Below are 13,573 nucleotides of genomic sequence, written 5' to 3'. Positions count from 1 at the left end.
TGTAGCTCTGGACATATATCTTTTAGAACAACTCATTTCAGAAACCACATGTCAAGGTTTTCAAAGCAATCTAGGCAATTTAAGTGCATATTTTTTCCAGCTGAGCAAGAAATATATTAAATCAATAAGATGCATTTAAATATCTCCACTTGGGTACTAATAGACCTTTAAGTGCATAAAGGTCTTGTATGATCAGTAGTTCAAAGAGGGCAAAGTTACTTTTACAGTTTGATAAAAGTACCCTATTTTTACAGACTAACAGTGACAGCAATACCTTAAGGTACTAGAAGTATTTTTCCATGTCTAGGGCATCATGTCTGACCTTAATTCTGCTCCTGCTGTTAATAGTTAGGAGGTAGTAAATTTTGTATTCCTTGCTTCTCTTAGGAAGATAACCAATATAAAACATAAATAATAACAAATCCTTAGTGGTTTGCATTCTGAGGTGTCAGAGTGGAATATGGATACATACAGCTACATATTACACTAATTTAACAATCTAAAGGAAAATACAAGTGTTTACTGTTGATGGGCTAAGGAATACTGAAAGAACTTAAAATTTTGAGCTGCTTATCAGTGGAAAAGCAGATTTACTGAGGAAAGTGTGTTGAAAGGTTAAAAAGTATACATATGCACACTTTGCACATTCTTGGCCAGGAAAAGTACAAGATGCACCTGTGGTGCACAGGTTTTTGGGAAGGTCTTATTTAATAGGCTTAATTGTGGTCTGTATCTCCATTAATTATCTCCTGTGTCCAGGGAAGTTCTCTGGGGATATTTTATTTAGTAAGATACTTGAAGCTATAAATTATTATAAGGAGAAAAAGAAAGACCCCAAAGGTAGAAGAAAATTTAAGTATTGCTGTCATGGTATATTTGAAACAAATATTAAGGTTTGAAGAAACGGTAGATGAAAAACCATTTTTGTGATGTTTTGCAGACACTGATTTTTAGATGACTGTAGTGTTGGCAGTAGTGCCAGAATACGTGGACAAATTGTTATAAGTGAGCAAGTGAACTGTAATAACAGCTTTTAGGAGAGCCCTGACTTCTGTATTTGCCTATTAGACACGTGAATGAAGAAAAAGCAGTGATCCTATGTTTCTTTCCAGCTGGATAAGATTGCTGTACCATTCAAAAGATAAAAAGTTCGTCAGTCTTTCCCTCCATCACTACATAAAAGCTGGGCACCCATTTAATGCCTTTCCCTAAATGGTACAATCTAGCCAGCTTTCCCCTGCTTTGTAGGCTTCATTCTGTGAAATAGTCTGCCAGTGGACTGATTAAATACATTATTACACCTTAAGTGCCAAAAATCAAGCAGTATCCATAGTGAAAAAAAACCCCTGAATTTCAAAAATTTCTTACTCTTTTCATCATTTAAGTGGCTGTAAAGGCAGGACCCTGGATCTTAATGACTATTTTGAACTCTGTGTAAAGTCAGGTGGTTCAGGTCATAAATTAATACAATTTTCAGGGAGCTTTTAGTCACAATAAATATTGTCATAATAAATGTTGATTCTCCAGAAAAACCTGTCTACTTTTGAAATCACAAGGTTATTCCTTTAATTATGCTGGCAGTGATCCCTTAATAGTACTTTGTTTCCTGTAAGGTTATGAAGATTTATTGACAACATAACTTTCTGTGCTTATGGAACTTCAGCTAGTTAGCTTCTTTATTAATGATACACTAAACATTACAGTTGAACTCATTTGTATTATGTATTTGGTTCTGCATGGCTGGTAAGAATGAAAATTAAAGGCTGTCATTCAGTCAAGGGCAAATGGTAGTGACTATGCAACAGAAAGAAAACCTTTCATGGCATTTTTCAATCAAAACTTAATTTTCACCTGATTCTTTAAATATGAATACTAACATTAAAAATAATATAAAAGGTGGTGAAACTGTTCTGAAAACAGAGCAAGTAAAAAAGAAAAGGAACATTTTAAAGGATCTTTTTTTTCCTTGAAATATTAGAATGTTCTCCTCAGAAGCTCTCAAGATTCTTTAAGGATGTCCTCGCTGTCTGGTACACACAGGTGTGGGTTTTTGTGTTTCAGAATGGAGAACAAGACACTCAAGCTTATAGACTGGTGTGCAGGGCACAGGACTGCTATTTACCATGCAGATGAAAGGTGAATCCAGTGAAATACTTGGGAATAATACTTTCCATTCTTGGAATCAGAACAGAGTAAGACTTTAATTTTGCGGAATAGGGAGGATGTTTCTTTTCCTAACAGTTGGTTTTCTCAGCCATCCATGAGCATGGTTCAGGATGCTGAAGCTTGACAGGGGAATGTATAAACTGTATTAGTAAAGATATTGGCTGTGGAAGTAGAACATCCTGAGGGAAAAGTGCAACTTCAGAAATTGGAGATCAAACCTCCTAAAGAGGCTGTATTTTTGCAGTGCTAAACATTGCTTAGAAAGAGGAGGAGCTCAGATGAGCAGTGGAACAGTTAGTAAAAGACAAGCTGATAGTGGAGTAAGTGCAGCAACCACCATCATATTTACCAAAAGTGATGATTAAAGGATCCAGATGGTCCTTTCATAAAAAGCATAGCTTTGTAAGGGTCCCCTGCATGAATTTATAGACAGTAGAGATTTTGTGAGAAACCTTTTCATGTAAACATCTTGGGTTTGGATTTGAATTGTGGTGTTGGCACTCCCTCTTTTGTTTGTTTTTTTTTATGTTACTTCTATTCATATGGTATTTACACAGTGTTTTTCCACTTCTATTTGCCCTTCATTTTTATGAAGCCCACAAGGGTCTTTTTGAAACTGCTGTAGCAAACTCTATTCAGCTGGTGCTGGCAGAAATAATTATATACATCACTTGTGTTTTCCATGGTAAGCAACCAATTATTTCTGTCACCAAGTAGCTGACTAATGGTGGAGAGGTCATTTGCCCTGGAAAGGTCTGATCAAAATGCTGTGCTTCCTTTGTAATATTTTTGAAACTTATTTTCTTGTAGAATTTTTCAAAACCTCTAAGTGTACTCTGAGGAGAGTATTAGAGGAATTGTACTGAATCAGTCACAGTTCACTGTGAATACAAGAGTTTAACATAATGCATTGTTTACAGGGTTTTATTGAGAGAAAGAAAATTTGAACAAAATGTTCAAGAGAACTGGATAGCTCATCATGAAAAATGTCAACTTCTATCCCAATAAACTGACACCAAAAGTCACCTGCTGGTTTCAACCGACTTCACTGGTATCACACAGGAAAGAAACCACACTTGTAGAATTCTGACTTTTTCAATCTTAAATCAATGTTACAAAAAATCTGCATGCTCTCTTTCATACATTCTAACTCTCTATGCATCTTTTGTATATAATGGAAGACACTTGCCCTCTGAAGCTCATTAAGTGCCATTATACCTTTGCAGTCCCTTGTTAGCCTTTTTTAATCATTTATACGTTGTTCAAATTTGATAGCTTTTTTATTTTTAAACAAAGTAGACTTCCACTTTCTCGAATTTGCTTATTTCCAAGAAGTGGTTTCATCTATAAACACTTAATTTTCTAACTTGATTTAAGCACTGTTTGTTGTTTGTGTCTTTCTTTAATAGTGCTCATATTGTCTACTTCCTTGAAGTATTTTTAATACTTTACATAGAGTTTGTTTATACATATTTTACCAACTAATAAATTTTTTGTGTTCCAAGTTAGGAATTTGAATAAGCAGGAACTTCTGCAATAACAACCTGTGTTGCTGAGAGTATTAATATGGTTCATCAACAGAAGTCTAAACCGTGAATTGGACTCTACTGTGTTTGCTATTTTTAGCAGTGCTTTCTTGCTACAGTTAGCTCCTTTATGAACAAAATACAGACTAAAGTTACTAGTGCAGACAGGTTATATTAATACCTGTGGAAAAATATGTGAAGATATCTGAAGATGCTGCTCTGCTATACAATGTTCCTTTTGAAGGGAAGTTTAGTATTTGTTCTCCAGCCAGTGCCAGGGCAATTGTTCTCAGCAGTGGAACACAGCATGGCTGCAGACAGTAGATTATGAAAAACTCTTAGTCTACACTGTAGAGATGTACTTTTAGGATGTGTATGGCCTTGTGCTGCTGTAGCACTTCCAGGTCTGTCTCCTCTGAGTGACCATCATCAGTGGCCTAAGTGTGCCATAACCATGCAGAGCTTAAAATGCAGCAGTCAGGAAAGGTCATTAGCCAACCAGACTGGAGGAAGGGTAAATAAACAAGAATTTAAACCATAACCCTGAGACCTGTACATGATCTTCCCTTAATTCTAAATGTATAGGTTGTTTCACAACCAGTGTGTTAAAGAGGTATTGCAGATTTTCTGTTCAAGTTCTTAGACTATAGGTTCTTAACACAGTAGTTCCTTAAAATCTTTCAGTAGTCATTGAGCAATCTGACTAATTTTTGTGATGTGATCTCAGCCTCTTCTGGGCAGAGCTGTGGGCAGTGAAATGTGTTGTTTTGTGAGAAATTTTTGTGCTCCCACCCTATCCACCCCTTCTATTTTTCATACATTGCTATCAATTTTCTTTAACAGCAGGATCAAGAAACTAAGGCATGTAGTTACTGTGAGACCAAATTCTGTGAGATTTCCAGGAGAGATTGAGTCCATAGTCAGTTTCACAGAGCAACAATTAGAGTGCTGGGATATTACCAGTTTGGGTTTGGAGTTTTGGTTTGCTTTTTTTCTTGGGCTCATCATCAAACTGAGATTTTAACTTGTTTAATTAAAGCCTGCCTTATGTTTTGAAGCATTCTTTTCATGGTCATTCCAAGCTTTCCTTGCATATATTGCTCTATGTGACAAGTCTTGCTTCTTTTTTTTTTTCTTTTAAGCAGTACTACTGAGCTGTGAGGTTGCTAGAGAGCAACCAGTCACAGAATCTCTATTTGGAAATGAGATGGTTGTCATGGCAATGATCACAGCTGCTTCTTGTCCCTGTTGAGAAAATAAAATTTAGACTCCTAAATTACAAGGTTAAGCTACAGTGTTATAACTAAATGTTATAGCTAATTGATTTAAATGAAGATCAACACATTGCTTGTTAAAAATCTTCAGGCTGATAATCATCTGAAATTGTTGAATCAAATATTTGTGCAGGCACTTATCAAATATTTTTTCTATTTATTTTGATCAGGTACTTCAAGTAAAACTGGTGCATTGAGATAGAAAATATCTTCATTTTACTGATTTTACTGAATGTGTTTTTATAGTGGAAATTATCCTGAAAGATGACTGATATCTAAATGAGTAGTATTGAAAATATGACTCATATTTTGCAATGTGCCAAATCTGAGTCAAACCTGAAATGCTACATACTTTTAAGATTTACTGTCTCTGACATATTTTTGTTGAAAGCAAAGCCTTTTCATTTCAGTTAAGTTTCTACACCTTTAGAATTTAGTCTTGGGTTCAGCAGGAAGACATAAAGAATATGTTTTTAGTGTTTACTTTTGATCTTGAAATATTTTCATAAGAAATCAGAAGAAATTTTAAAAGTCAAATGTTTTAAGAGTGAAGCATTTGTTCTTTTTACATTCAGTCAAAAAATATACTTTGGTTCATTTCCCAAATAATGTCATCTTACAAATAATGTGTAAAAAGAAAATTTAAAAGCTATATTGAAAATAGCCTTATGTGCAACGTGTTTTAGCATTTAATAAACTGCTTTCTGCATTGTCAGACAAAACACACACTTCATATGCCATTGCCAGCTCAGAAGTTCAAGAACAAGTGAAAATATTATGAACAGGTTTTTTTATTACTGATCCTATACAAAGATACCAAAGTGCATTTAGCCAAGGTTGCCAAGCAATTCAAAATCACTCAAAGTTGCAGAAGTATTTCCATGGCCTGATTTTGTTGTTTGGTGGGATTTGTTAGTTTGTTTTCCCAAAGCACTCACTTGTGCTTGTAAAGAGTCTTTCCACATAGGAGAGCCTGAATTGGAAAAAATCAGATGAATTCTTGCCAGTTAAAGCTGAGCAGACTCAGAAGGATAATTAAAACTTCAGTATATTGTAGAGAAGAAATACATGGTCATAGGGCTAGGGAAATAAGTATCTTAATTACCGTGGCTACAGTAAGGCATTATAGCAATGCCTTATTTTGAAATGCATTCTGACCAAGCCATATCAATGTAAAGTAGTCTCACCTTAAGATCATTATATAATTTTCAGGGTTGGAAAATTATTCTCAGAATCAAGAGCAGAGAGAGATATGTAAAGATTTTAATTGTTTTTTCAGCGTTTTCATCTACAGAAACAGATGCCTTTTCTGAGCATGAGTGAATCAATGCTGGTGCCCTTCCCTCTCTCTTCTAATTAAACACTTCCCACTTCAATTCTGTTCTGCCAGCTCAGATGAAAGTTTGGAAATCAACAAAGAAGCAAACAACAACAAAGTAAATAAAAATGGAAAGATGAGGGAGGAGATAAACAGTGATGGAATACATGGGAATCAAAGGCTCAAAACAAATATGTACCCCAATTTATATCATGGTGACGAGAGTCCTATCAACAAATAACGCTAGAGAAAATGGTGTTTTTCAGAGTGTATCAATATGGACAGGGTGGAAAGTTACCATCCCCTGCCTTTTCTTAGCAGTCCGTTTCAGCAAGATCTGTATCTGTTCAAAGCAATTTTATTATTTCGTAAGCTACCATATAGTATCTTCAGGCCTTAGCAAGGCTTGTAAAGCTTGGTACTAACCATAAATTAGATATTGTCAAATATAGAGAAATGAGAAATTCCCTGAGCTTCATAATGCTAAAAGCAGAGAGTATGTGTTCTTAAACTTTTCCTTGTAGCTCTGCTACTGAGCAGTGACAGGGAGAAGATACTGTGCCCTTCTCTGTGGCAATCCTCCTATATAATAAAGCATTGCTTGTACTTTAAAAGTGAAGAGAAGTATCACTGAATTTTAAATGTTACAAGCAAATATTTCCTAAAACATTTCATATGGCTATTTATTTAATTGTATATAAAATAAAAATCCTCACATGTGGATCCTCACTGAGGATGAACTATTGAAGAAGAAAGTATATTTGATAAGAATTTGGAAGTAGAAGAAAAGCTTGCACAGGACTTCAATGTTCCATCAATTTTAATTGTGGTTTGTTTCAAGGATGGAATATGATCAAAGTGGATTGCAGTGTATCAAGTAGCCCAAAAACTTAAGTGTTGGCTTGTCTTTAAAAGGGTAAATGCTAGATTAGACATAATCTAAAGACCATGCAGACAGACAGTTCAAGTTTCAGATACATAGCAATGATTAATTCATTTAATTCATTACAGTTTTGACCTGGATTAATGTTAATTAACTCTTCTTAATCCACATAAACTAAAATACAAACCTGTTGACGTGCCTGTACTGCTTTTGTTTATTCCATTTTTAGAGTCCTGAGACATTGCTTCTGATTCATTCAGGTTAAAACATGAAGTAACAACACGGTTTATGATTGGATTGTTCCTAATAATTAAAAATCAAGTTGTCTCTGTGCAATTTAAATGTGACTACCAGTACAGCTTCTAGTTAATTCATCTATGCAAAATGACACAGTAAATTTGAGCATCTGCATATGTCTATTTAAGCAACTTAAGCAATTTACTGAACTGAAACTTCTTCAGGGTTCTCCATCCCTGTGTCTGTTGATTAATCAAAGAAACTTAATTTAGTAACTGTGTCATTTTAATCATTATGGAAGAACTTTGTACTTTATAATTCATACATACTTACTTGCAAGTGTAATATGTCTGAGCAAAGTCCAGCAGAACAAGCACAGTATGAAATAAGGAATATGCAGTTTTGCTGCATTTAAGATAGCACATTGCAGCTGATTTATTCACTTGGACTTAAGTAGCAGGCAAAGTACAACTGTAGGGAGTGAGCTCATTCATTTGTGTTCTTTGCCAGTCTTCACTTGAAAGAGGTAAGGGGCATACCCAGTGCTGTTTTCCTTGGGTGCTTTCTTAATACTTTATAATACCAACTTCTATACTGGAATTAAACGGATCTGTAAATCATTTCAATGTGCAAATATGAGTGAAAAAAAAAGACAGATTCATTCAAAAATGCTAAAAGAAAAATTAAGCAGTTCAAAAAATAACTCCAGATCCAAGTTTAGATTTCATGAAGTTTAATGCTCCTTGTGGGTTATGTTTTGATTTATAGTAATTTAAAATCTAATAATTAATAATAACAAGAATAGTAGAAGCTTTCAGAGAAAGGGATATATGACAGTGGGAAATACAGGCACAGCAAACAAATGCTTTAAGGGAAGCACTGTGTCAAATTTCATGGAAGGCAATTTTCTAGTTTATTATGATCCTAACGTCAAATGACAAACTTTGCATGAAATAGTAAATTATATGTTAATAGTAAATCATAGTTATTGCTGAATAGTTTTAGGTAGAATGGAAAATTCTGTTTTGCTGGCTTTCTGTATGATAGGTAGAAAAATTACCTCTCAAACCTGAGCTTTATTACAATGGTTTATCTTGGATATTTTTTGAAAAAATGTGCTGAATATTTTTTCACTCTGGGAAACTCTTTGCTGAATCTGCTGCTAGGTCATTAGATTTATAAGGAATGTGGCTTTGTTGCAACAAAGCCCCTGCGGTGAAGGGTAGTGGCTTCTATAGACTGTGCTGACGCTGGCAGGAAATAAGCTCTGGCTGAAGAGCTCTTTGCCGGATATGTTTTCTGCCTTCATCAAAGCCACTGTGGGGAGCTCAGTCCTTAAAAATAATAATAATAATAATAAAGTCATTTAAAAATTAAAAGGGTTTAACTAGATGCCAAGTAAATGTGTCCTTTGAGAGTATAGGAAACATTTGTTATCCTGATTCAGTCTAAATTGTCATTGATACAGAAACTCCTCTTCATGGAATCTGGGATTTGACTAAGTGAGGACTCTGGGATTTAGTCTAGTAATAGCCTAAGCCTTCTTGCTGTATTGGGTAAAGGGTTAATAGATCTGTACCCAAAAAGGTGGATAAAATGAGGCTCAAAACTCTTTGAACTCAATATATTGAATTCCTGTGGGTTTTGAAAGGGCTTAAAGAGAAGTTCTTTTTGATTCTTTTTATTGAACTTTGGGGGTTTTTAATCTGATTTAAGCCTGTGACATATTATTTAAATCTGTAGATAGAAATTGAGAAAAAGCATAGCTCAGATGTGCTTAAGGAAGTACTCCAGTGTCTGTAAACATTCCCAGCACTAGGAAAACCATGTCTTTGAGTACTGTTTGAGCTACAGATAGTCAGCAGAGCTCATGTTACTGTTTCTGCCAGTTCAGCCATTGGTGTCTCTCTTTCACTGTAGTTTGGACTCAGGGAATAAGCAAAATTCAACTCTGATAAATATAAGATCTGCTTTTTCTTTTTTTCATTACATTACTCTCAATGGCTTTTTGCCACACCCAGAATTACATTGTGTTTCATTGCCCAGCATGGCACAAGATGACAGAGGTAAGAGCTCTGTCACAGCACAGTGCTCTGTGTCATAGGAATGACTAGTCAGAAGATGGGGTGTGAGACGTCAGGAAAGGACAGGTACCTCAAAGGTGGAAGCAGCCAATTTTGACAGAAACCTACTGTGCTGAAGTCAGATTTTTCAATACCTTTCTCCTTCAGGACTTCCATACTAAAAACCTTATTTTTAGCTCTAATCTGTGTTACAGTTCTGTATTTCTGCAGGAGGACTGACTGGGAAGGAAGATGCTGTTGACAAGCTCAGCAGGATTTATGCTGTTCTTGCTCTCTCAATGCACTGCATCAGTGAGCACCAAAGAGGCAGTGGTCCTGGCTAATGCCCACCTTCTCCCCCAAGGGGACTACGAGAGACTGAGTAACGCGAATGAAAAAGGTACTCATGAAGACAGTGAGCGCCTGGGATGTGTGCTCGGTTTTATTTTATTCTTTTGCTGTAACATTTTCAGCCAGCAGATTTGAATGGTAGTCCTGGAAAAATAATTTTAAATATGAACGTGTCCTGCCACAAAGTCCCAAATCTTTAAAATCCTTGCTTGGCAGGCATCTAACTAAAGAGAAATTAAAAATTGTTGGTTTGGGGGGGAAGGTTGGTTGGTTGGTTGGTTGGTTGGTTGGTTGGTTGGTTGGTTGGTTGGGTCTTCTAGGCTTTCCTTCGTTGGTTTGTTTGTTTGTTGTGGGATTTTTTAAAAATAAAATTTTGTGACATTTGAAGATTTATTCTTAGAACAATCATATCTAGATTACATCTTACACCTCAATACCTAGATTCTTTTGGTACCTATAACTGAGGCATCCCTTTGCCTATCTAGCTTGCAAGGTCTAGCTTGGTAGGTTTTCAATACATTTATCAGAGTAGATGCCACATAAAATGTACACAAAGAATAGTGGGATTGATTTGTTTTCGTCCCCTGAGTGATGGCAATTGAAAGTTTATAGAATTCACTTTCCAAGTGAATCTTATTACAATTGGCCTAAATGTTTTTCTTATTATCCGTCTATAGAAATTGTTCTATAATGTTGACTCAAAGGGGCAAATACAAGTGTCACTGTGTATATCACTGACTTGGACATAACTACATAAATGACTTAAATAATCCATCTATAAAATCATGGGATCTGGTTTGGAGGCAGGCAGGCAATGTCTACCAGGTGAATGTTCTCAAAACTGGGGTACTGAGTTGTGTACAGAGGTCTGCTCTTTCAGGATATTTAATAACATCATGAAGATAATATTGAGATTTAAAGTATTCTATTCATGGCTGTAGATTCTATTAGGAAATGAAAGGCATACAACTGAAGACCTTGGAAAGCCTGTATACTCCTGTAAATTTGTCCTGGGTGGCTTAGAAGTACCAATGAACTTCTGAATATCAAATATAAAAGACTAAATTGAATAATACTATTTAACAGGTTTAGAGTCCATCTGGATTTCTACAAAGCCTATGATACAATACAATATTAAACTGGAGAAGGTGGAATTATATTGAGATTGAAAAGAAAATGACAATGACTTGGGTAGAAAAGTAAGCCATAAAGTGAAGGTGAGACTGGAAGTATTTGCTTATAAGTGATCTTTTCAGCATTTGTATGCAGTACACCAATGCAAAAATAGGAATATGATGATAGAACTTAATGATAACATAAAGGAGAGAAATGCAATATGAGAACTGGGAATATCGTGTAGAAAGCCCCACAGATGTTCTCAAGTAATACCATTGAGATGAAAAATAAAGTACAAAATTCTAGGTTTCACTGCAAGGTGAGGACCTTACCGGTTTCAAAAAACCAAAGACCAAACTCCAGCTTAAAGGAAACTAAGCAATAAAAATGCAGTTCTAGAAAAGAGCAACAAAGATGCTTTTAGTAAGACTATCAAAGAATCAGTGTCACCATACAAGGCCATCTGCAATACTGTGTGCAAATTTTACCTGCATTCTAGGAGACCCTGCAGTGAAGCTACTAAGACAAATAAGGAACCAAAGATTTATCTTACCTGAAATAAAAAATGAAGTTATTTATCCTAACAGAAGGTATCCTAGAAAAGCAAAGACTGATTAAAAATATAGGTTTTGTCATGGTACATGGGGTCTTATTACTCAGGAAGAAGCAGTTATTGACTAAAGAACAATATGGCACAAGAAAGAAGACATACAGTGGATGTCATTAAAACTAGATTGGGAACCACATGAAGATTTCTAATGGAATAGTGACAGTTATTGAAGTCTACAATGCTTTTCAGTTGGAAGAGAAGAAATTTAATTATTCTGTGAGAAGATTGTATGATATAATTCCCTACAGGACTAATTGTAGATAGAATAGTCACTTGTGGTCCCTTTCTCTTTCCAGAAAGTTGGGGGCACTTTTTTGTTGTTGTTTTTGTTTATTTGCTTTTTACACTAACCAAGCTGTTTAGTGTACTTCTGATTTGTTGGTCACAAGACCATACAATACCACTTCTAATGTATGACGGTAACAAACCTTTTTTTGAGTTTCTGAACATTTGCTCTGTTCCGCCCTGAAGTCTTCCCCACTTTAGCTGAGTAAGTGCCTACCAGCTGGGATGAAGTCAGGGTCAGCTTCCAGTCAGAAGGCAATCATTCACTCACTCTAAAGCACAGTGTTCAATTTCTAAAATTTACTATTTGAACAGAAATTTACTTTAATTATTTGTTGGGTTTTTTTTTCTCAGACTATCCAAGGGACTGTTTTGAGATTTTTCAGCGCTCCAAAGGAAATTCCAGAGATGGCCTTTACATCATCCAACCAAAAGAGGACCCTATTGTTGTCTCTTGTAACATGCAGGATGGTGGCTGGACAGTAATCCAGCACATAACAGTCAACAGTACTGTTGACTTTGACAGGACTTGGCAGGACTACAAATACGGATTTGGATCTGTTCACGGCAACCACTGGTTAGGAAATGAATATATGCATCAGTTAACTGACAGCTCTGTGCAATATATACTTGGAGTTAAACTTGTAAACCTAGAGGCTGAAATCAAATGGGGACAGTATGAACCATTCCTTATTGAAGGTGAAGAGTCTCAATACCGAATTAGAGTTGGTCTATACAAGGGCAATGCCACTGATGCACTGACCCTGGACACAGAAGCTTATCTCCATGACAACCAGAAATTCACCACCAAGGACAGGGACAATGACAATTACTTTCTGAATTGTGCTAAACTGGAGCTCAATGGCATTCCTGGGGGAGGCTGGTGGTACGATGCGTGTGCTGGAGCAAATCTAAACCGCAGGAACGTGATATACTGGCAAAAAGACTGCAACAAGCAACGCCCATGCAAGTTTGCATGGATGATGGTCAAACCCATTGAGCACCACCTGTCATATCCAACCAAGTCCTGCCCATGTCAGAAAGTTGAACTGTAGATAAGCTATGTGTACTTTGAAAGGATCAGGGACTCTTCGTCCAGTGACTGAAGTGAACTCAGTGACTTAATAATCACACTAAGTAATCATGACTGAAAATTTAAATTGGGCCTCTACAAGGGCCTTATGATAACATATTGTCCAGGACTGAACCTTGTCATAGAAATATGCCAACCACACAAGTGAAAAATTTCAGAAATTGAGGCCTTTACCACAAGATTTAAATACCCAGAAGATTTAAATAATTAATTTTATAGTATTTTAGTCATAAGACAAGTAAGGTATGAAATCCAGGATATTATGTCTTGTACAATATATACATGAATATAAATGCATTTCAGAAGGTTTTGTTCCAGTATCAATGTTCATGAGTGGTCTCCTATAATTGCACATCTTCATATATCATGTAGGAGATTTCCAGTGAAGTGGCTACATTTACAAAATGCGTACTGGAGAGTATGGTGTACCACAGGGTAGCAACAGGCCCTTTCTTTCTAATTTTAGTGAACAGTAATTTAATTTACAGAATTGGAATTAGCTTCATCTCCCATGGCTTCTTTCCCCATTCATTGACTCTTCTTTTATCTCTACTTTGCTATGATCCCATACATATTGGAATATTCAGCATAGGCTTTTCTTTTCCCCTTTCACTTAAGAGCACTCAGCACTAACGGGATTGTCAGATTTCC

General features: G+C 35.9%; 1 protein-coding gene across 1 annotated transcript; it reads left to right on the top strand.

Moving 5' to 3' along the window:
• The first annotated feature begins 9,642 nt into the window (after positions 1 to 9,642).
• LOC139673092 (fibrinogen-like protein 1-like protein) lies at positions 9,643 to 12,884 on the top strand. Its single transcript, XM_071558068.1, has 2 exons — positions 9,643 to 9,867; positions 12,184 to 12,884. The coding sequence occupies exons 1-2, from the start codon at positions 9,720 to 9,722 to the stop codon at positions 12,882 to 12,884; spliced, it is 849 nt and encodes a 282-aa protein (XP_071414169.1). The 5' UTR covers positions 9,643 to 9,719.
• The last annotated feature ends 689 nt before the right edge of the window (positions 12,885 to 13,573 follow it).

This window comes from Pithys albifrons, chromosome 6 (assembly GCF_047495875.1).
Source record: "Pithys albifrons albifrons isolate INPA30051 chromosome 6, PitAlb_v1, whole genome shotgun sequence".
NCBI classification, from domain to species: Eukaryota; Metazoa; Chordata; class Aves; order Passeriformes; family Thamnophilidae; genus Pithys; species Pithys albifrons.
Note: the sequence above shows the minus strand (reverse complement) of the source record. Positions and strands in the feature narration are given on the sequence as shown.

Coding starts and splice junctions, on each gene's coding strand:
- LOC139673092 (XM_071558068.1), top strand. CDS start 9,720: ATGCTGTTGACAAGCTCAGCAGGATTTATGCTGTTCTTGCTCTCTCAA. Junction 9,868..12,183: donor GAGTAACGCGAATGAAAAAG/GTACTCATGAAG, acceptor TTTTTTTCTCAG/ACTATCCAAGGGACTGTTTT.